The sequence below is a fragment of the Aythya ferina genome (assembly GCF_964211825.1).
Source record: "Aythya ferina genome assembly, chromosome: 3".
Lineage (NCBI taxonomy): Eukaryota > Metazoa > Chordata > Aves > Anseriformes > Anatidae > Aythya > Aythya ferina.
This window is the reverse complement of record NC_140298.1, coordinates 120,206,775-120,228,302: the sequence shown is the minus strand read 5'-3', so window position 1 is coordinate 120,228,302 and position 21,528 is coordinate 120,206,775. Positions and strand designations below refer to the sequence as shown.

Below are 21,528 nucleotides of genomic sequence, written 5' to 3'. Positions count from 1 at the left end.
GAATTTCCTCCTAACATCTAATCTAAATCTCCCTTACTGTAGTTTAAAACCATTCCCCCTTGGCCTGTCATTCTCTGATTGAGCAAAAAGTTGCTCTCTTTTTTTATAAGCCCCCTTTAAGTACTGAAAAGCTGCAATGAGGTCAGCCCAGAGCCTTCCCTTTAGGCTGAACATCCCCAGCTCTCTCAGGCTTTCTTCATAGGAGAGGTGCTTAAGCCCTCTGATAATCTTTGTGGCCCTCCTCTGGACCTGTTCTAAAAGATCAACATCCATCTCGTGCTGGGAGCCCCAGACCTGGATGCAGTACTCCAAGTGGGGGCTCAGAAATGCAGAGTAGAGGGGGACAATCAGCTTCCTAGACCTGCTGCCCACTTCTCTGTTGATGCAGCCCTGCATGCAGTTGGCCTTCTGGGCTGCCAGCACACACTGCTGGCTTTTCATCCACCAGAACCCTGAAGACCTTCTCAACAAGGCTAATCTCAATGAGCTCTTCCCCCCTGGACTCATGTCCAGGATTGCTCTGACCCAGGTGGAGCACCTTGCACTTAGACTTATTGAACCTCATTAGGTTCACATGGGCCCACTTTTCTAGCCTGTCCAGGTCCCTTTGGATGGCATCCCTTCCTTCTATTGTATCAACTGCTCCACTCACCTTGGTGTTTTCTGCAAACTTGCTGAGGCTGCACTCAATCCCACTGTCTATGTCATTGATAAAGATATTAAACTTTACTGACAAACTCAGAGGATCTGTGAAGTGTAGGGAAGTGAAGCGTGGACTATGGTCATGCCTATGGCTTTTTCCATGGAGCTGGACTAGAGGGCACATCTGAACATGGGTCTTAACAAAATCCTTCTCTTGCAGCAGGGCTACCCACCTTTCCAGTTTGCACTGCGTGGTCTGCTGCCCAGGTTCTGATTTTATTGTCTTGAACCAAAGGTGCCAACAAACCCGTTAGTGACTAATTGCTTTGTTCTTCCCATCTTCCCAGGTGCTTTGCAGCTCTGGGCAATATGGCAAAGGCTCGATTTCTGCATGAAACCAATGCTATTGCTGACCAGGCAGCTCAAGAGCATGTGAGTTAAACCTTTTCTGCTGTTCAGGGCAGTCACTTCCCTGTAAACTCTTGCATACACATTATCTTCTGTGTCCATGCCCCCCATTATGCTGCTACAGACTAGGACATGATCATGTAGAATCTGCTGACCTAATCCTTCATCCAGGCCTGTCAGATCCCTCTTCTGGCTAAACATTGTATACTGTACTACTCCCTTCTTCTCACTTCTGTCTTCTTAGTTTCTGTAATGACAAAGACCCCCACCTGCAATCACCTCCCTTATACCATATCCAGAGCCTGTTCTTTCACCCAAGAAACCAACTGAGCTAACTATGACTGTCTGCAGGGTGGGGATGGTACAGACCATTACCTGGTGCGTGCCCGCTTGGCCATGCTAGACAAGAACTACAAGCTGGCAGAGATGATCTTCCTGGAACAGGTGAGTACAGGAACCAGGAGCAGAAAAGGTTTCACTTATTTCTGAGCAGGGAGATTTGTGCCCTGGTATGAAAGAGAGTAGGAAGATATTTTTTTTCCTGGGAGAAAAGTTTTTACCCTGGAATAGAGGGAGATACTCCTCAGTCCAAAGTGTAGGATTTATCAGGAAATATAGTGATAGGACAGGGAGTAATGCCTTTAAACAAAAAGAGGGTAGATTTAGATTAGATATAAGGACGAAATTCTTAATTCTGAGGGTGGTGAGGCACTGGAACAGGTAGCCCAGAAAAGCTGTGTATGCCTGTTGTGGTTTAACCCGGTCAGCAGCTAAACACCACACAGCCATTCGCTCACCCTCCCCCCTCCCTCTCTGGAATGGGAGAGAGAAATGGGAAAGTGAACCCTGTGAGTTGAGATAAAGACAGTTTATTAAGACAGGAAAATAATAATAACAATAATAATAATAATAATGATAATAGTACTACTACTAATAATGTGTACAAACAAGTGATGCACAATGCTGTTGCTCACCACGTGCTGACCGATGCCCAGCCTATCCCCGAGCAGCTGGCCCCCCACCTCGGCTAGCCACCCCTATATATTGTTTAGCGTGACATCAGATGGGATGGAATACCCCTTTGGCCAGATTGGGTCAGCTGTCCTGGGTCTGTCCCCTTCCAGCTCCTGCTGCACCCCCAGCCTGCCCGCTGGCAGGACAGAGCAAGAAGCTGAAAAGTCCTTGGCTTGGTATAAGCACTGCTCTGCAACAATTAAAACATCAGCACTTTATTAGCACTCTTCTCATCCTAATCCAAAACATAGCACCCTACCACCTACTAGGAGGAAAATTAACTCTGTCCTAACTGAAACCAGGACAATGCCCCATCCCTGGAAGTGTACAAGGTCAGGTTAGATGGGGCTGTGAGCAAGCTGGTCTAGTGGAATGTGTTCCTGCCCATGGCAAGGGGGTTGGAATTAGATGATATTTAAGGTCCCTTCCAACCCAAACCATTCTATGATTCTGTGATTGCCCTGAGGTGCAGAAAGAGGATGAGTGAAGTTCAATATTCCTGTAAAAGGGATGGTTCACTTGTGCACATGGTTTCTGCACATCTAACCTGCATCTGTTGTGAGACCTCAATGGCAATATGTCTGCTAATAGACCCTTCAGGTTCACACTTTGCTCTTTAACACAGAATGCTACAGAGGAGGCCATGGACATGTACCAGGAGCTGCACATGTGGGATGAGTGCATTGTAGTCGCGGAGGCCAAGGTATAGAACATAGCTTCACCAAACTGTGGTTTGGGCTTGCTTGGTAAGTCTCCTGATTTGGAATCCAATGATGATCTAGGTGCTCTTCACCTGGCTAATCAGGACTTAATATCTTCTTGGAGAGGCTCTCAAAGAGATTCTGAGCCTGCCCTGAAGGTCCACCATCTGATTCGTTTCACTAAAAAGGGGAAGGTGCCATGCCATCAGAGAGTCTAGAGCACATCATAGAATCAGAAGGACAAGGCACAAGAATGGAGTTTTGGGTGTGGAGAGACTTAATTGCAGTGCTAAATAAGAAGGGATGCCCCTAAGAAATAGCAAGTTCAGAGATCAGCAAGGCAGTTGTTAAAAATGGCAGAAAACATGGTTTGGGGGTAAGTAGATCTTTGGTCCAACACCAAATAGGTGCTTTTATTTTCTAGAGTACAGTGTAATACGGCTAGAGGGCCAGTGTGCATCAGAGATGCAGTTCAGGAAGGATTATGGTAGCCCGACTTGCCCACAAGACAAGGCACAGGAATAAAACTGGTGTGTTCTTCATGATCATGCAACTGACAGTCAAGGAATAAAATAGCAGGGAATGTCTTAAGATGATAAAAGAGAAATGTAAAGGGAGGTTGCAGTGATGGAATTACAGACCTCAGTGAAAAGTAAGGGAGAAAAGCTACTTCGGTTTAGGAACAGCCAGGGCTTCAGAAAAGAATGATTGATGCAGAGGTATACAGGACTCACATTGTGGTTCCTGCTAACTGCAGTTGCGTAGTATAACTGAGCAGGGAGAAGTCTGGTGTCATAAGCTGTTCAGAACCTACTGGAGGAATAGAACAATATTTTGCCTTTGCCCAGGTCAACCAGTGATCTCAATCAGTGATCAATTTCTCAACAGGGACACCCAATGCTGGATAAGCTACGTCGGGGTTACTATCAATGGCTGCTGGACACCCAGCAAGAAGAGAAGGCTGGGGAGGTCCAAGAGGGACAGGGAGACTACCTGGCAGCCATCAGCTTATACCTGCGGGCAGGGCTGCCAGCTAAGGCAGCACGGCTGGCCATGAGCAGGGATGAGCTCATGACCAATGGGGATGTCATCAATAGGATCTCAACAGCACTGATCAGAGGGGAACTGTATGAACAGGTGAGTGGTCCACCCCATCAGGCCTTCTTCCTTAGTAGCGTCAAAGCTCTTATCCTCTCCTTTGCTTCTCTGAGATACACGAGCATTGAGCAGGAATGTAGCAGGTATAATTCTTTGTCTCTATATCTAGTAACACAAGAAATTGGTAACTACTTACCATTAGGTGACTCTTTTAGAACAGTTTTCCATATAACACATAACTATACTAATACAAGAAAGCAATGCTGACTCTGAGATCAGTATACAGTATGGTATCATGGCCAACAGTCGCCCCTGCAGATGCTTGAGAAAGACGTATAAAGAACAAAGAAGGCAAATATAGGCTGATACTTCCCACAGTGTACTTTCATGGCTACTAGCAGTTTGCAGACTATACTTTACCTGAACTCAGATTTTTATTTTTATGTTTAATCGTGGTGGATTTTGCTTCCATGAGCTTGTCAAATTATTATTTTAACTATCTGTACTTTTGGATCTACAGTGTCGACTATGAGTTATCCAGTTCCACCTATGTGTTGTGTGAAAAAAGCACTTATTTTGATTGCCTATTTTATGTGCTTTGCTTCGATTACATTTCTTCAGTCTTATTTAACCTTGGGCGTTTTCTGACCATTTCATTTTTACCCTAGAGAAATTTGTGCTTTTCCAAACCTGTTACCTTTTCTTAAGCCTTCAGGTGAAAACGTAACTGTGAAACTCAGCTGCAAGGTGTTTTTTGTTATTTTTTGTTTGTTTGTTTGTTTTACCAGAAGTACGAATGGTCCAAAAGTGATTAGACAATTGATGAAGGTAGAATCTGTAAAAAGCCATTAAATATGATGATATGGTGGCGTCATGACCTGAACTCAGGAAGCCTCTGAAATGCAAGTCTTCTTCAAGACTTGCTCCAATATGGGTCATAGAAAAAGCTGTTGCTGCATCAGCTGCCTTGCAGAGAGGAGAAGCTGTCTCAAAAATAGATCTTGTTAGTAGGTGGTACCCCAGATAAACCCTTAGGGTGTGGGGTTCAGCAGTGAGAACAATGATCTCAGCACATGCACTCTCCTGGATGTCCCCTTTATTCCCATGGTCTTGGTTAGTGGGGAGGGCATAGCTGATGTAGAAATCTGTGTGGCAAGGTCTGTTCTGGCAAGACTGATAGCTCTGTACATAGGAGTGGTAGAGAGGATGCTGTGGAGAGACAGTGGCTCTGGAAACTGGCAGCTTGTGTTTGTCGTTAGGCTGGAGACCTGTTCGAGAAGGTTGGGAACCCACGGAAGGCTCTGGAGTGCTACTGCAAGGGCAGTGCCTTTCTGAAAGGTACTGTGCTAAATATGTTTCCAACACACACACCTTTTTCCCAGCAAAAGCCTCGGTATTCTGGCCTGGTGGCAGAACAAGCTATTGCCCTGGAGCTCAGAGTTGCACATACCACCTCATTCAATGTATGTATTGTCACATAGTTGCATCTGCACACACAGCCCCACAACAGGATCCTCTTCCCCAAGGCATTGATCATGCATGGGTTCCCCAAGGCATTGTACCAGCATGGGTTTGATCCATATTGCTGGGTAGCCCATTGAAGCTGAAGCAGATTAGATGGGTCGCCACCCCCCTCCTCCACACATTCCCCCATCCAAGGCCCATGTTGAACACAGTTCTGCTTTCTTGATGGATGCAGCATAACAGCTATCATGTCCCCTTACAGCAGTGGAGTTGGCTCGCCTGGCATTTCCCGCAGAAGTTGTGAAGCTGGAGGAGGCATGGGGAGACCATCTGGTGCAGCAGAAACAGCTGGATGCTGCCATTAACCATTATATCGAAGCCAGGTGGGGGCATGTGGTGGCTGTATAACCAGCAGCAGTATAACCTGGCGGGCTATGAAGTTAATACTGTTTGCTTAAGTCATCAGGGTAAAAAGCCTGATTAAGCCCCTTTGACCCCATTTTGCCACTGCCCCTGGTGCTTATATGCAGTCTCTGCTGGCTCAGCCATGGATTTCTCACCATATTTCTCCCAGGGTCTGTCAGCCCTGATTACTCTTCCCCACTGTCCTAGTTCTTCACTCTTTCCCCTAGCTTTGCTGGTGTTCCAGACCTTTGCTCTCATGCATCCTGTGGGCTGCTTTTCTCTCTGCTGTGAAGCTATTCAGGTCCTTCTTGCTCTACCCTGGCAAGAAGAATCAAGCAGCAGACCACTTTGGTCTCCTTGGCTTAGCTCAGCTGGAGGAGATGACTGATGGCTGTCTGTAAAGAGTTATATTTCTGATGCTAGGTGCTCCATTAAGGCCATTGAGGCAGCCTTGGGAGCCCGTCAGTGGAAGAAGGCCATTTACATTTTGGACTTGCAGGACAAACAAACAGCAGCCAAATATTATCCCAAGATTGCCCAGCACTATGCAGCGCTACAGGAGTATCAGGTGAGGCCACATCGTGCAGTCATTGCTGCTCTATATCCCTTGGGACTGCTGACCATGGTCATCACTCCCACAGGTTGCAGAGGAATTGTACATCAAAGGAGACCAAACCAAGGATGCCATTGACATGTACACACAGGCTGGGCTCTGGGAACAAGCTCATAAGGTAAAGTCAGAAGCCAAAGCTTCTGGGGACCTCACCCTACTTTGTGAATTGTAATTTGTCAGGAAGTGGCCTTGTGTGCCAACACTTGATCAACAAGCACTCATCCTAAATGATCAGTGTAGGGGCACCTGGCAGCTATTAGGAAATGAGTCCCTGGTATTCACAACCTATGTGTGTGCCCCACTTTACATCAGCAGTCCTATATGATTCCATCTGTGACACAAATAGTAATCTCCAAGAGGCTTGGTCCTGTGTACTTTGATCACAGTGACAAATGACAACCAATTCTCTACAGAGTATATAGCATATACACCTGTTCATAGTGGGAATAAAGTTCATTTTCTCCTTATCTACTCTGTCAAGAAATTACTATGCAGTGTGCTGTAGTTCATCCAATGTGTGTTTCTTTTGGCAGCTGGCAATCAAGTGTATGAGCCAGGAAGATGTATCTGTTCTCTACATAACCCAGGCCCAAGAGATGGAGAAGCAGGGCAAGTTCAAAGAAGCAGAGAGGTGAGCATCAGCTCCCAGATCCCTTTCTATAGAGCTGCTCTCCACCCTTTAGTTTCCCGTTTTGTACATATATCCAGGGTTGTCCTGTCCCAGGTGCAGAATCCAGCACTTGCTCTTGTTAAACTTCATGAAGTTGGTGATTGCTCAGCACTCTAATTTGTCAAGATCTCTCTGCAAGGCCTCTCAACCCTCATAGGAGAAAACAGCTCCTCCCAATGTAAGGAAATATGCAAACATACTTAGTATACATTTGAGTCCTGCATCCAAGTCATTAAAAAGAACTGGCCTAAAATGGAGCTAGTGACAGGCTGCCAGCCTGATGTAACATTTGAGCCTGACCAGTCAGCCAATTGTTCACTCATCATATTATGTATTTGTCTTGCTGTATGCTGGACATTTTGTCCAGCAGGAAACTGTGAGAGACAGTATCAAAATCTATGCTGAAATCCAGAAAGTTTACATCAGCTGGCTTCCCTTGGTCAACTAGGCAAATAACATTGTCATAAAAGGAAATTAAAGTTTTGTTGAATAGTACTTTCCACTCCTGAACCCATGTTGGCCATGACCAGTTACTGCATTTCATTTCAAGTGTTTTCAGTAACTCCCAGAATAATCTTCTCCAGAATTTCACAAGGCACTGAATTGAGACTGACAGACTTGTGATTACCAAGTTCTTCTTTCTTGCCCTTCTTGAAAACTGGGACATTTGCCATCTTTCAAACAACTAGGACCTCTCAGATTCCCAAGACCATTGAAAAATAATTATCTTGTGATGACATCAGCCAGCTCTTTGAGTAGCCTGGGCTGAATTCCATCAGGCCCCCCATAGTGCACAAGTTTAGAGTTGTCTGGGAGTTTATCATTCCCGCATTCACAGTCCTCCAATCATACCTTCTGATATTGTGCCTAGGATGTAGTCCTAACTGGGAAAGATGCAAAGAGAATGTAGACAGTGGTCATGCCATCAGCTGAGTCATTTGAATGTGCTTGCATTTCCAGGCTGTATATCACTGTGGATGAACCTGATTTGGCCATCACTATGTACAAGAAGTGTAAGATGTATGATGAGATGGTTTGCTTGGTAGCCAAGTACCACAAGGACTTACTCAGTGATACACACCTACATCTGGGCAAGGTGAGTGTATCTCATGGCAGAGGATCAGCTAGGCCAAGTAGAAACAAGAGCGTCACTAATTTATTTCCTCAATTTGCAGGAGCTGGAGGCGGAGGGACGTTTGCAGGAGGCTGAGTACCATTACCTAGAAGCTAAGGACTGGAAGGCCACAGTAAACATGTACAGAGTGAATGACATGTGGGAGGAAGCCTACAGGGTAATAAACACTTCACAGCTATCCCACCACAAAGAGATCAGACTTTGCCCGCAGGGTCCCCGTAGGAACTGCCCTGTCTATATTCATCACAAAATGTGAAGAATTGGCATACACTATCTAGCTTCATAATGTAGCGCAATGCTGGATGCCCTTGTGCCACTGCTCTGCCTTTAACTGCTCTGCAGCATTGCACCCCAAAAGCAGGCCTTGACCAGAAGCCTCTTCTTCCTTTCTTACCACGTAAGCTTTTGTCTCACTCTCTCCAGTCCAGTGGGGCTACAAAAGGGAGGGAGCAATTGGTTTTGGTGCTCCCTCAAGAGAACAGGCTTCATGTAAAAGGGGAGTCCTGGCTCAGCCTGCTGAAACAGAAATGGATGCATTGCGTTTTTCCACTTTCTTTGCTTTTGATAGGTGGCCAAGGCACATGGTGGGACAAACTCTTATAAGCATGTGGCCTATATGTGGGCAAAGAGCCTGGGTGGAGAGGCAGCTGTGAAACTCCTCAGTAAATTTGGACTTCTGGAGATGGCCATTGACCATGCAGCGGACAGCGGGTAAGCAGGTCTATCAACCCAGTGTTTCTCTCCCACCTGCTTAAGCCAAGAAAGATGGAATGGCCCAAAATAAATAATGTTATGCATGTGATAGCTGCAGGTCCAGGATATGGCATGTCTTCCTCCTGCTCTCCTCCTTGCCCCTGCCCTGCAAGTCCTCACACTCTGTCCTTGGCACAGAAGAGTTAACAGAGAAGTCTTGTCCACCTGTTAGTCTCATGAATGTCAGGTCTGAGCAGGACAGGCAAAAGCAGTTTTCCTTTTAACTTGAGCAGAGATTTCTTGTTAGAGCTTCTGAACGCAGGTGGAGATATTCTTCATGTCACCATAACTAACTGCTTGTCAGAATTGATTTGGACCCACTCTGCATCTGCCCAGCCATCTGTCTGCACTGCCATTCATGCTGCTGCTCTCCCCCAGCTCTCCCACTTTACTGGGCTACTGGGAACCTCGTGACCACCCTTTAGAGTTGAACCAAAGGGCTCTGGCACTAGTAGCAAGTGTGAAGGAGCTGAATTTCCGTAATGGGGGATGTAAAAGCTCTTAGTCTCTGGTCAGGAACAGGAATAATGGGTAGTACCTATTCACTTGGGACCCTCCATCTTCACCTTTCTGCTCTCCCGATGTCTTGTGCTCTACTTGATATCTTGCTCTTGATGAAGGCATGCCCTCATAGCACACAGTCCTGCTATCACTCCATTTTCTCTTTCATTTTAGCGTCTTTGATTTTGCTTTTGAACTGGCCCGTCTCTCCATGAAGCAGAAGATGCCAGAGATACACTTAAAGTATGCCATGTTCCTAGAAGATGAGGTAATTTTACCCCTTGGAATAGGTGGAAATTCCTTGGTCACTCAGATAATTGAACGGTTCTCCTTAAGGACTGCTGCAAAAGACACTTGTGGCTGCAGTCACTGCCTGCCTCCACAATTACAGCCCCAAGCTTCCACACATCTCTCTGTTTCATAAATTCACTCTGCCTCATGGTAAGTAGAGGAGCTCATGCGCTGGTATCAGGGGAGGCTAGCATGCAAGCAAACTCCTTTCTCTCTCCTAGGGCAAATTTGAGGAGGCTGAAGCAGAATTCATTAAAGCTGGAAAACCCAAAGAGGCAGTGCTGATGTATGTAGCCTTCTCCATTCTGGACTGCTGCATTTGCGCTCCCTATATGGTGCTAGTAAGGTTGCTTCTCTAGCACTAGTCTGCTCCTTGCTGTCTCTTATTACATCTCATGTTGATTCACCTAGGTTTGTGCATAACCAGAACTGGGATGCTGCACAACGTGTGGCTGAAGCTCATGACCCAGACAGTGTGGCTGATGTGCTTGTGGGACAGGCACGATTTGCCTTTGAGCAGAGAGAATTCCAGAAAGCAGAGGCCTTCCTCCTGCGAGCACAGAAACCTGAGCTGGCAATAAAGTACTACAAGGTGAGTGTTGACTGTGGTAATATCCCTGTCTTCCTCACTGGTTGAGAGCCCAATTTGTATGGAGGAGGAGTAAAATCCAGCTCCCAGTTCTCACTATCAGCTTAGTAGCCAAAGAGGAACATTTACTCAAGTAGTTACTAGTAAAAAATAAATCTGACCTGCTCTTATAAGACTAAACTGGTAAGAATTTCACAGCATAACTTAACTCTCAGAGGAAGTATCCTGCCAGAAGGCCATGAGCAGGCTTCAAGGATCATAGAATCATAGAATGGCTTGGGTTGGAAGGGATATTAAAGATCATCCAGTTCCAACCTTCCTTCCATAGGGAGTAATGCCACCCACCATATCAGGTTACTCAGGGCTTCATCCATCCTAGCCTTGAACACTTCCAGGAGTGGGACATCTGCAGTCACTACATCACATAAGGCCACCAGATTGGTTGGGCATAAATAATATAGCATGAGAGAGCGTTTTTGGGAACTGTAAGTGTCCATTCCATAGAGGTAGCTAGAATGAATGCAAACTTTCCCCTGAGGTTGCCTGGGTGCATGAAAAGACATAGGTGCCATTTTGGCTGAGAATTTGGCTGAGATGGTTCTGCTGTAGTTGTTTCCCCTAGTGGATCCTCTGGCAAGATGATGTGAGAGGCCAGATGTGTGGTGACGCTAGAAGTGTGATGTGAACTGGTGAAAGTTTCTTCTCTCTGGCGTGCTTCTGCAGGAGGCTGACATGTGGAGTGAAGCCCTGCGGATCTGCAAGGAATATGTGCCTAGTCGACTAGAGGAGTTACAAGAAGAGTGTGGCAGGGAGGCTGCCAAGAAGGGCTCCGGGTAAGTAATGTTGTGCTCAGGCTGCACATAACAGATGGGTTGCTCTTTCGCTAAGCCATTGATTTGATGCCTTACAGAGATAGCCTGACTGCATCCCTGTCATACAGCTTTTACCTTCTTGAGGACCCTAGGCTTCTTCCTCCATTGGTTTGCTAACATCTTTCTTCCCTGTTCTGAGAGACTTCAGGGTTATTCTTATCATGCAAGGTCTCTTGGGTGTCTTCTTGCCATTTACAGATCTCACAGGTGTTCTGTGCTGCCAGTTTATCTCCCCATGATCCTTATTCAATTCTCTCCTCAGCATTAAGCTGTGTGCATTCCTTGGCACAGCCCCCTCTCCTCTCTGAGGTCTCTGACTTAGCTCTGCTCTGCAGCTTCCTGCCCATGCATTACACACTCTTTACAGGATGTGCATGGCAGTATCACAGTCTTGCTCACAGCCTGCATTCCTCCTTACAGAGGAACAGAAGGACTGCTGGAGCAAGCACGGGAGTGGGAGCAGGCTGGGGAATATGCCAGGGCAGTGGACTGCTACCTGAAAGTGCGGATTTCCAACAACAGCATCCTGATGGAGAAGTGTTTGCTGAAGGTATGGTTTCCTTCATCAGATATACTATCTGGGAGGACTCCCACAACCTGCAGGGCTCAAGAGACGATCTGCATGCCTCAGTGACTGTAGGGACTGAAAGCATTTAATGACCATTCTCTTAAGCCTGTAATGGACTGTCCACTTTTCCTGTGCTGTGCTGACATCCTTGCTCTGGCACCACTTCCAGCAGCATGCCAATATCTTTATGCCCATATCTCCCTGCACTGAAAAACTAGACTTTATGACTTAGATATTGGCTAGACAAGTGCCCTATCTTCTCATGGACCATGTCCATCAACCTTTGAGTTGTGTTCTTGCTCATACTTTTCATTATTAACTTGTCCTTTTACCAACCTCAGTAATGATTATGTTCTTGTCTAATCATCTCCCATGTGTAAAAGTAGCTGGACTTTGCTTCTCCGAGTTGCTGAAGCAGACTGTCTTTTTTCCTTCTCTTCCCCACATAGTTCAAGTGTTCCTGACAGTCAGTCTTTTAGATGGAAATGAGCTCTTTCCAGATCCATCCCTCTCTCAAATTGCTCTTATCATTCATGTTCTTGACAATTTCTCTTCACAGGCTGCTGAGTTGGCCATTAAGTTCTTGAGTCAGTCACAGAGCATGGAGGTCACACGGACTGTGGCTCCTCAGCTGGTGGCCATGAAGAAATACAGTTCGGTGAGAGCTGGCACTTGCTCCTAAGGAAGAAATAGGAAGGGAGAGCTGTATCCAAGGGGAGGAGGCCTAGTCACATCCTGGGGTGATGGGTGGGTGGCCTGATCCATCATTAGGCAGTGCTGAGTCCTCAGAGAATAGGAAGCAGGGGAAGGGATCAAGTCCTGGAATGGTGTGAGAGACCTGGGCCTTGGAAGGAGGCAGGAAAAAGAAGGGGAGTATCTTTTCACAGAATCACAGAATTGTGGGGTTGGAAGGGACCTCAGGAGATCATCGGGTCCAACCCCTCTGCCAAAGCAGGTTCCCTAGAGCAGGTTGCCTAGGTAGGCGTCCAGACAGACCTTGAATATCTCCAGAGAAGGAGACCCCACAATCTCCCTGGGCAGTCTGTTCAAAAAGGCTTTTGGGAAGAGACTTTCAGTTGCTGCTATGTGCTGAGAATTTCCAACAGCTACAGCTACAGCCTGGGCTACAAGGTGCCTTTGGGGTTTTGTTCCACATGGGACTGTCTCTGGCCTTGCAGGCAGCCGAGCTCTACCTCAACTTGGACCTCATCCGAGAGGCTATTGATGCCTTCATTGAAGGGGAAGAATGGAGTAAAGCCAAGCGCGTGGCCAAGGAGTTGGACCCCAGGTATGCGCTGAACTCCTCGAATGAGACTCTTCCATCTCCCTCTCTCATCCCAAGATAATCCCTTGTCCTGTCTTGTCCTGCTTTCCCCAGGTTTTCTGGATTTTCCCCACAGTGATCTTCCCAGACTTGATAGGGGACATTCACCACAGCTGCCCTTCCCAATATCCCCCATCTGGTGTACCCATGACACTCTTCTATTGCCCCATTGCCATTCATCCCATGTATATCTTAATCCCCTTTTGTCGTACCCCTGTCTCTCATTTCCTTGTTACATTCCTTTGCATACACTTCTTCATGAAAAGGCCTGTGATACCTTTCTCTCCTCACACGTATTTCTGCCCAGACTCTTTCTTCCCCCTTCTACCTAAGCACCCAGCAGTAAGACATGAAAAATGTGGCACAGCTGTAAGTCCTCTTTAGCCCAAAGAAGACAAAGTTGAATCTGCACTTCTGCACTGATGCAGGGAACTATTAATCTGCTGTGTATTAAGATTATTTCTGCCCAGTAGGTCAGAGGAGTATGTGGACCAGCGTTACAAGGAGTATTTAAAGAACCAAGGAAAGGTAGATTCGGTATGTATTTGGGATGTTCCACAGGTTATGGAGTCATGTCAGGATGCTGGGACATAGGTCCTTGGGGCCTTCCTCATGGGGCTTTTACCTGAAAATGTCCATAGGTGAGGATTCTATATATGCCTGAGTCGAGGTTTCTGCATACCAGATGGGTCACATTGGATCTTTGAGAGTGGTGAGGCACTGGAACAGGTTGCCCACAGAAGCTGTGGATGCCCCATCCCTGGAAGTGTCTAAGACTGGGTTGGGTGGGGCTTTGAGCAACCTGGTCAAGATGAAGGTGTCCCTGCCCGGGGGGGGGTGGGGGGGTTGAGGGGTTGGAATTAGATTATCTGTAAGATCCCTTCCAATCCAAACCATTCTATGATTTTATGATTCTGTGATTCTATGATCTTTGCTTCCAAAGAGAGGGAGGGACTGTGGGTATTTGAAGAAAAGATGTAGGTGGTTAGGAAGCCTTGCCTGCACAGTGAGTTTATAGTTGTTTCCATCCTCAGCTGGTGGGAATAGATGTCATGGCTGCTTTGGATATGTATGCAGAGCAGGAGCAATGGGAGAAGTGTCTGGAGGTTGCAGCTAAGCAGGTGAGTACCTGTGCAAGCCCTCAGTAGATGGACTTGGGGCCCTGGTTCTCTGAAGCAGGGTCATCAGGAATGGGTGAGCAGGGGCAAAGCAGCCTGTTTTGTGAGGACCATGGGGAGACACCGCAGCAGCTGAAAGAACACCTCTCTGCTGTCTCCATCATAGCCAAGCACACCTATTAATGAAGCATTAGAAATCAGAAGCACATTGTGTTTCAATTTTGTGATTGATAGAACATTGAAAAAAAGCTAAGCAAGTTGTTCAGGCTCAAAGTAATAGGTATTAAGGAAACAGAGATATGTAAAAGATAGCCTTTTTTCTACATATTCTTTAGAGGCCTGGAGTCAGTTGAAATTAAATTTATTTATCATGAAAGCAAATTTGACATTTTTGCATTTTTACTGACAGAAAGCCAAAAAATGACCCCAGCAGATTGATAAAAACAGAAAACCAAAATGAAGCTGTTCTGCATTGCTATTCCAATACAGTACCAGGATCTAATTTGTCTGGCAAACATTGATAACTTGGGCAAGCACTGATAATGCATTGTGCTGTATTTTTATGTTCCTAATGCAATGAGCAGTAAGCTGAGTTTAGGTCCTTGATGAAATCAAGTTCATTCAACAATGAACTTGATTTATTTTTGACTCAGACTTCTCTGATGATGTGAATGTTTTTTGTTGTAGTTATTATCTACAATGTTCTAATTATTCGGGAGATACCAGTGTTGACCTTCAAACTCAGTTTTATAGTATAAGGCTTAATCAGCTTTATTGTCAACAAAGCACAACGAATACTAGTATACTTACTCCAGGAACATGTTAGCCTGTATGTGTCTTTAAGGAAGTGTTAGCACAACCTTGTTCCACAGCAAGTGCAAAACTTAATGACTTTTGACTCAGCTGTTATACAACAATTATATGCGGGGGGGAAAGTTAGGTTTATCAAAACAGGTTACATACCAGACTTAATATGCATCCCTAACACCTAGCGTTTCATGAGCATCCAGATCTGGGTGTTCAAGTTGTAGACATGTCATAGTGGCACTGTCCTCTCTTGTGTTTAATAAACTTGTTTCCATTGCTCATTTTTTTTACAAGATTGCACATCTTGTGCCATCTTCCTCATTAGTATATTTTAAGCCTGTGCAAAACAGGTACTATCTCACTTAAAGTTTCTGTAGGCCTACTACAGTCAGTCCTTAGCAAAGTAGGATCAGCATATGTATGAACAGTTCTCCAAGAAGGCCTATAGCCTCAGCAATCTGAGTAATTTGAGTAATGGACTAGAGCAGCCTTGCATATTACGAACGTCTTCAGTCCACAAAAGTGCTTGGATTCATTCTTTCATTAGACTAAGGACCAGTTTACAACTAGTATCTGTGGTGCCGCATTGTAGAGATACTGCTTCTGTTAGATATTTGGGAGAATTCATTTGGCAAGTGGTGGACAGCAGAAAGACAACTTTATTTTTCAGGTATGAAGGATCAGCACAGCATCAGCTAGCCAGGATTAGAGGCGTCACATGGGGCCCAAGTCAAAGACATGCAGTCTGTATCTGTCATTAGCTGCCCTTACCCTTTGGGACTCAGGTGCACGGATGTGTGCACACAAATCTGAAACTGTCACTACCAACTGACAAACATTCATCTCATGACTCTCATGCTACCGTTTTCTGTGTGCCTTCTCCAGAACTATAAGGTCTTGCACAAGTATGTAGCTCTCTTTGCAACCCACCTCATCCGGGAGGGCAGCTGGGACAAAGCCCTGAGCCTATATGTACACCATGGAGCACCTGCCAACCCACAGGTAATGAAGACAGCATTACATCCCAGAGTGAGCTTCCAGAGAGTGCTATGATCTGCTAAATGAGTCAGGCTTCCAGTCCAGAGCTGGGGCTGCCAGGTGTTGTCCAAGCCACTTCAACACCGTTGTAGATTCTTTAATAGGTTCCTAAGGTAGAGGACTAAATGCAGCCCCCTAGCATATCACACATAGGGACAGAGGAGAGGGGTGTTGAGTATTTGTGTTGATTTTGAACACCTTAGCTACCAAGTCCAGAATAAAAGCAACCATGTTTGCCTCTTTGAGAGAGCTGGCTGGAGGAAACATTCTTTCCCATTTCCCTGTCTTGTCCTGTTGCATTCCTTGCAACCAGCATTCTGCAGTAGCACTGCTTTGTGAGCCTGTGAGCAGAGCTGCCATTCCCTTAAGCCTGTGCTAAACAGTAGAAGGACTCAAAACTTCTGACTCACCAGCTGTGTCCCTCAAGATTTCTCTCATTTTTGTTGCAGAACTTCAACATTTACAAGCGTCTCTTTGTGGAAATGGTGAATGCATCTGGCATGAACTGTGCTGAGGCCTACTCCAGCTGGGCTGACCTACGTGATGTTCTCTTCAGTCTGGTGAGTATGGGCCATGGCCACCATTGCCTGTTAAAGTCCAACATTCTGGTGGCTCCTAGCAGGGAAAAAGAACTAGGCTCTGGACAGATGACACAGGAAATAGAACACAAACCAAGGGGAGAGAGGTGACAGTGGAGACAGTAGAACAACAGGATCCTGTGAGATGGACATGGCTGGGCAAGAGAAGTCAGGGAAAAAGATGACCCTGCACTTAAGACCAAATTCTAGAAGCACATCTGAATGTTGGCTCTTGCAGAGTTCCCCGTGTCACTGCTACATGGGAGCCTATCACAACAGTCCCACTTTTCATCTTATATTTGGCAACGTAAGTGGGGCAAGAACCTGGGAAAAGCAAAGGACTACTGAGACTGCAAAATAATAGGCCTCCCCATCTCCCCAGAGATTCTTACAGCCCTGTGCTCCTTTTTACCTGCCCCCAAATTCCTCAGCCCATGATTGCCTTTGCTCTGTTTCTGTTCCACAAATACCCATCTCTGACACAAACTATATCCAGAAATCCCCTTGTTGATCCAATCTCCACTGCTTCCAGTGTTGTCAGTTGCTGCAGTATTACTGGCTCTCCCCTTCTCTCACAAACTCCTCACTTCAGCACTTTGCAGGACCCAGAGCACTCAAGATACAGCCCTTTTCCAATCCCTCAAGGTGCCTGGGTATTTTAGATATTCGTCTTTCTCCCAGCTTCTTCCCAGACTCAAGTGGGTGAAGAGTGCCCCTCTGCTCACATGCTCCTTTATTATTTATTATTCTCTCTTTATCTTTTTTAGTGTGAAAATTTAGTAAAGTCAAGTGAGGCAAACACTCCAGCACATGAAGAGTTTGAGACTATGCTGCTGATATCTCACTACTATGCAACCCGCTCCGCTGCTCAGGGTGTGAAGCAACTGGTAAGGTTCTTGAAGTTCCTTTGTCAAATCAACACCATGAGTGCAGAGCCCTGCGGGATCATGCAGGTTTAGGGCTCTTCATAGTTCACTCTTCCACTTCATGGATCACTTTCACATCATGGATGGATGAGAATTAGACTATAGTGATCTGTAAGCCCACCACTAGTACGTGGAACTAGAGACAGTCTTCTCTGACTGACTCCTTATATTGGGAGCTGTCCCCAGCCACTGAGGCTGAGATATAAACCAGGAGAAAGGGGATCCATATGGTCAGAGTGACCTGTGAGAGCAGAGGCACCTATAGAAATACAGGGATCATACAAAAACCTGGTCTTCCCAGGAGAGACATTGCTTCCTCTTCAGTTGTCCTAGGCCATGACAGCCACTGGGTTTCACACATAGTCTTGAGAACAGATTGGCCTTGCACAAAGTTTTAGAAGCTCATGGGCCTGTGTACTGGGCCTCACAAGGTGCTGTATTGTTGAGTCTTTTGTGCACTGGGATTTGTTTTGGACCATGATATAAAGCAGAGTTCCTGCTGAAGTCTGGATCCACGTGGATTATGGATGGAACTGTGATAGAGACCTATATGAATGTGGGACTGGAGCTGTGACAGTACAGGCTGAACAAGAGAAAAGTTCCCAGAGTTCGGATTCTAGTGAAAATCATAGAGCAGACTGGTGGTTTCCCATAGCTGAGTGTGTTGGGGATCCAGACAGAGGTCTATCAGATAGAAAGAGATAAGCCTGACATCTTGAAGACCTATACAGACACACAGTTGTGGAATGTTGAGGTGTTGGGTAGTCTAATTGGAACCATGAAGGAGGGGTGGCCTTCCCAGTTCTAGCAAGATGAGAACCTATCTAGCAAGCAGAAAAGTGAAATTCATCTTGTATTCCTTCTTACCCCTCACTGTCCCAAAAGTCTTATGTTATGAAGAAAAAGAATATTTACTGTGAGTGTAGCTGAGCACTGGAACCAGTTGCTTAGAGAGGCTGGAGAGTTTCCATTCCTTGCACTATTCAAAACCTGACTAGACATGGACTTGAACAACCTACTGTAGCTGAACCTGCTTTAAGCAGGATAGGGCGCTGTGCTGGTCTAGATGATCACCAGAGAGACCTTCCAACCCCAGCTATTCCATGATTCTGTGACTTAGATGATGGGAGGGGAGTTTGGGCATGGCTTCTAGTAAAAATAAAAAGATTTATAAGGCAGAACATAAGACTGAAGGAAGAGATGATAACAGAAAATAACTACTGAAACAGGAAAGAAATAATCTGTTTTCAAGCTCTTTGTATGTCTTGGATAAGTAAGGAATCTAGTTACCACAAGGGAGATGAATGTTAAAAGAAAAAACTTTCTAGCAGGAGACCTCCAACCTGGAATGGCCATGAACAAAGTTTCTAAAAGCTCTTTCAGTGAAGTCTCTTAAGTTAGATAAACACATCAGGAATATGTGGCTGCAGGGTCTCTGCTCTAAGGTAGTGGTTTTATGATCTCGTGAGATCCCTTCCAACCTATTTTTTTCTGAGATGACTGTTATGGCTTTACTGTCCCCTTTGTCTGCAGGACACTGTGGCTGCTAAGCTGTCCATTTCCCTGCTGCGCCACACTGAACTCATCCCTGCAGACAAGGCTTTCTATGAAGCTGGTATAGCTGCCAAGGTGAGAACTATCTGCCACCAGAGCAGCTCAGGAGGTGGAGGACCTCAGAGAGACTTGAGAGCTCAGGGCTTCTCAACTTTATCTTCCACAGTCTTCCCCGAGCTGCATTGGTACAACAGCAGCCAGACACTGTCTTATGGAGTTCTTTCCTCAAACATCTTGACAGCCTCTGTATTTTGTCACGGATTGGCAGTAGGTAGTGGGAGGGCAAATCTCAACTAGCAAGAGTACATGAACTGTGGACCTATGTGGTAGACCAGAGGCCACATTATATTGTATGGCTCTGTAGATGCAGGACTTCAACTGGTTCACCTTGCTCTGGGTCATCTGTTATCTACTGACAATCCTGATGCTACAGACTGACCACCTACCCAGACATAATGACATATGGCAAGCATAGCAGCTTGTTCTTACTGTCTGATGCTGGCTTTCTAGCCCATCACTAAAGTGGGAGAGTTGTGGCTGTGGAGATAAGCTATCAGCTGTGTGATCTCACTTGGGGTTTCTCTCTACACTAGGCAGTCAACTGGGAGAACATGGCATTCATCTTCCTGAACCGTTTCCTGGACCTCTCAGATGTGCGTATGGTCTGCTGGGGGAGAAGACTATCACACTTAAAAATGATAGTGGTCTGTAGGGCCCACACAGACCCTTAGCCTGGCCATGAGACTCCTGAGGTTTCAATGTGGCAGCACATTTGTGAGCTGGTATTGATGGAGAATGCAGGGGCCCTGCACTTTGCTCTCTCTGCATGTGTGCACCAAGTGCTGGGTACCCCAGCATTAGCTGTGGAAGGACTTGCCATGCAGAGCACCTGAACAACCCTGACCATGTCACCATGCATGTGCCAGAGTCACCATGCATGTGTGTTGCAGCAAAGAGCAAGTTGGCCTAACAGTTTAGGCCTGTAGTCTTCATGGCTGCAGGTGCTCTTGCAGCCTTCAGGATGATCTCATCTGAGCTGTTCAAACAGAAGGAAAATTATTGGGGGGGAGGGGGAGAGAAGGGGAATGGCAGTTGGCAGTGGAAGAAGACATGGCTTGATGCTGTAGCAACGGTGATGCAAGAATCAGGCACTGAGTCCCCATGCTCAATTCCTTCCTTGAATAGCCGGTTGGTTACCATAAAACACCAAAAATCCTTGGAAGCTGACAGACCCTACTATACCAGTCTTCCACATGCAGTCAGCAGCTGCTGGAAAAAAATGCTCCCTATTTCATCTTTCCTTCCTTTGAGGCTAACTGGCAAGCTTGAGTAGTACAGCGTTTAAGGAGCATACATCCTCTGGCACTGCTGAGGATGGCTATAAATTGCCACCTCCCAGGAGGGCCAAGTCATCACACTGATAGATAGGGGCATAGGTAATACCACCATTAGAATACAGATTGTAATGCGAATGCCAAGGATAGTATTGCCTATTGTTCCATCACTTCTCCTTTCACAGGCCATTGAAGAAGGGAACCTGGATTCTCTGGACCACTCAGATTTCCAGAACACAGACATTCCCTTTGAAGTGCCTCTTCCAGCCCATCAACATGTGCCTGTGAGTATCATCTACCTTCTTCAGCTCCCTTGAACAGTGATTATACCTTAGGTCCCTTCTGAACAGGGACTGGAGCAAGGGTGACAGTACAGAAGATGGAAATGCAGTTAGCTCTCTCCCCCATCCTCCCCACCACAAACACACATGCAGCACCAGTATACACACACACATGCTTTCTCATGCTCCCTCTGCAATATACACTTCTGCACACATCCATGCACTCATTCCCCACCATCAACCCCCATACACACAAGAGTGTGTATGTGCATACACACATCCTGCATGCATGCTCATGTCCTGCTCTCCCCAGTGTGCTCCCTAGTGTTGAGGAGCAGCAGCTAGGCAGTGGCACAGCATGCAGTATCAGGAGTTGCCCAGGCCTCTGTCCTGCAGGAAGAGAACCGGGAGGAAGCCAGGGACTGGGTGCTTACCATGTCCATGGACCAGCGTCTGGAGCAGGCGCTGCCACAGGATGACCGTGACACATATGAAGCTTCATTGGTGGCAGCAAATACAGGGGTGCGCTCCCTGCCCTGTGTGCTTACAGGTATGTATGCTCCAGGCCACCTCACACATATGTAGGGAGTGGGGACCATCGTGCAGGTAGGTCTGAGAGAGAGTCAGGCAATGCTGTAAAAGGAGTAGGGAGGTTGTGTGGCTATAGGGAATGGTTCAGCTGGATGAGACAGATTGGCCCGTTTTTTAACTGTGAGGATAACTGAGCACTGGAACAGGTTGCTCAGAAGTTGTGGCATTTCCATGCCTGGAGATTTTCAAAAGCCATTTGGATATCATACTGGGCAACCAGCTCTACGTGGCCCTGCTTGAGCAGGGAGGTTGG

At 46.3% G+C, this 21,528-nt stretch overlaps 1 protein-coding gene across 4 annotated transcripts in view; it reads left to right on the top strand.

The window, feature by feature from the left end:
- IFT172 (intraflagellar transport 172) overlaps nt 1-21,528 on the top strand; it is a 39,328-nt gene that overhangs the window by 16,504 nt on the left and 1,296 nt on the right. For 2 of the 4 annotated variants that reach the window (XM_084513648.1, XM_084513650.1), the window contains exons 19-46: nt 990-1,074; nt 1,402-1,494; nt 2,690-2,767; nt 3,654-3,902; nt 5,123-5,201; nt 5,590-5,710; nt 6,156-6,300; nt 6,374-6,463; nt 6,879-6,976; nt 7,976-8,111; nt 8,191-8,307; nt 8,719-8,861; nt 9,579-9,672; nt 9,917-9,981; nt 10,107-10,287; nt 11,008-11,117; nt 11,577-11,706; nt 12,284-12,382; nt 12,903-13,012; nt 13,522-13,585; nt 14,083-14,169; nt 15,859-15,975; nt 16,461-16,571; nt 17,357-17,476; nt 19,049-19,144; nt 19,663-19,722; nt 20,589-20,687; nt 21,081-21,234. In XM_084513648.1, the coding sequence (XP_084369774.1) occupies nt 990-1,074; nt 1,402-1,494; nt 2,690-2,767; nt 3,654-3,902; nt 5,123-5,201; nt 5,590-5,710; nt 6,156-6,300; nt 6,374-6,463; nt 6,879-6,976; nt 7,976-8,111; nt 8,191-8,307; nt 8,719-8,861; nt 9,579-9,672; nt 9,917-9,981; nt 10,107-10,287; nt 11,008-11,117; nt 11,577-11,706; nt 12,284-12,382; nt 12,903-13,012; nt 13,522-13,585; nt 14,083-14,169; nt 15,859-15,975; nt 16,461-16,571; nt 17,357-17,476; nt 19,049-19,144; nt 19,663-19,722; nt 20,589-20,687; nt 21,081-21,234 (3,131 nt within the window). Of the gene's footprint in view, nt 1-989; nt 1,075-1,401; nt 1,495-2,689; nt 2,768-3,653; nt 3,903-5,122; nt 5,202-5,589; nt 5,711-6,155; nt 6,301-6,373; nt 6,464-6,878; nt 6,977-7,975; nt 8,112-8,190; nt 8,308-8,718; nt 8,862-9,578; nt 9,673-9,916; nt 9,982-10,106; nt 10,288-11,007; nt 11,118-11,576; nt 11,707-12,283; nt 12,383-12,902; nt 13,013-13,518; nt 13,586-14,082; nt 14,170-15,858; nt 15,976-16,460; nt 16,572-17,356; nt 17,477-19,048; nt 19,145-19,662; nt 19,723-20,588; nt 20,688-21,080; nt 21,235-21,528 lie in introns of all 4 variants that reach the window. The other 2 variants (XM_084513647.1, XM_084513649.1) reach the window with 1 other exon arrangement.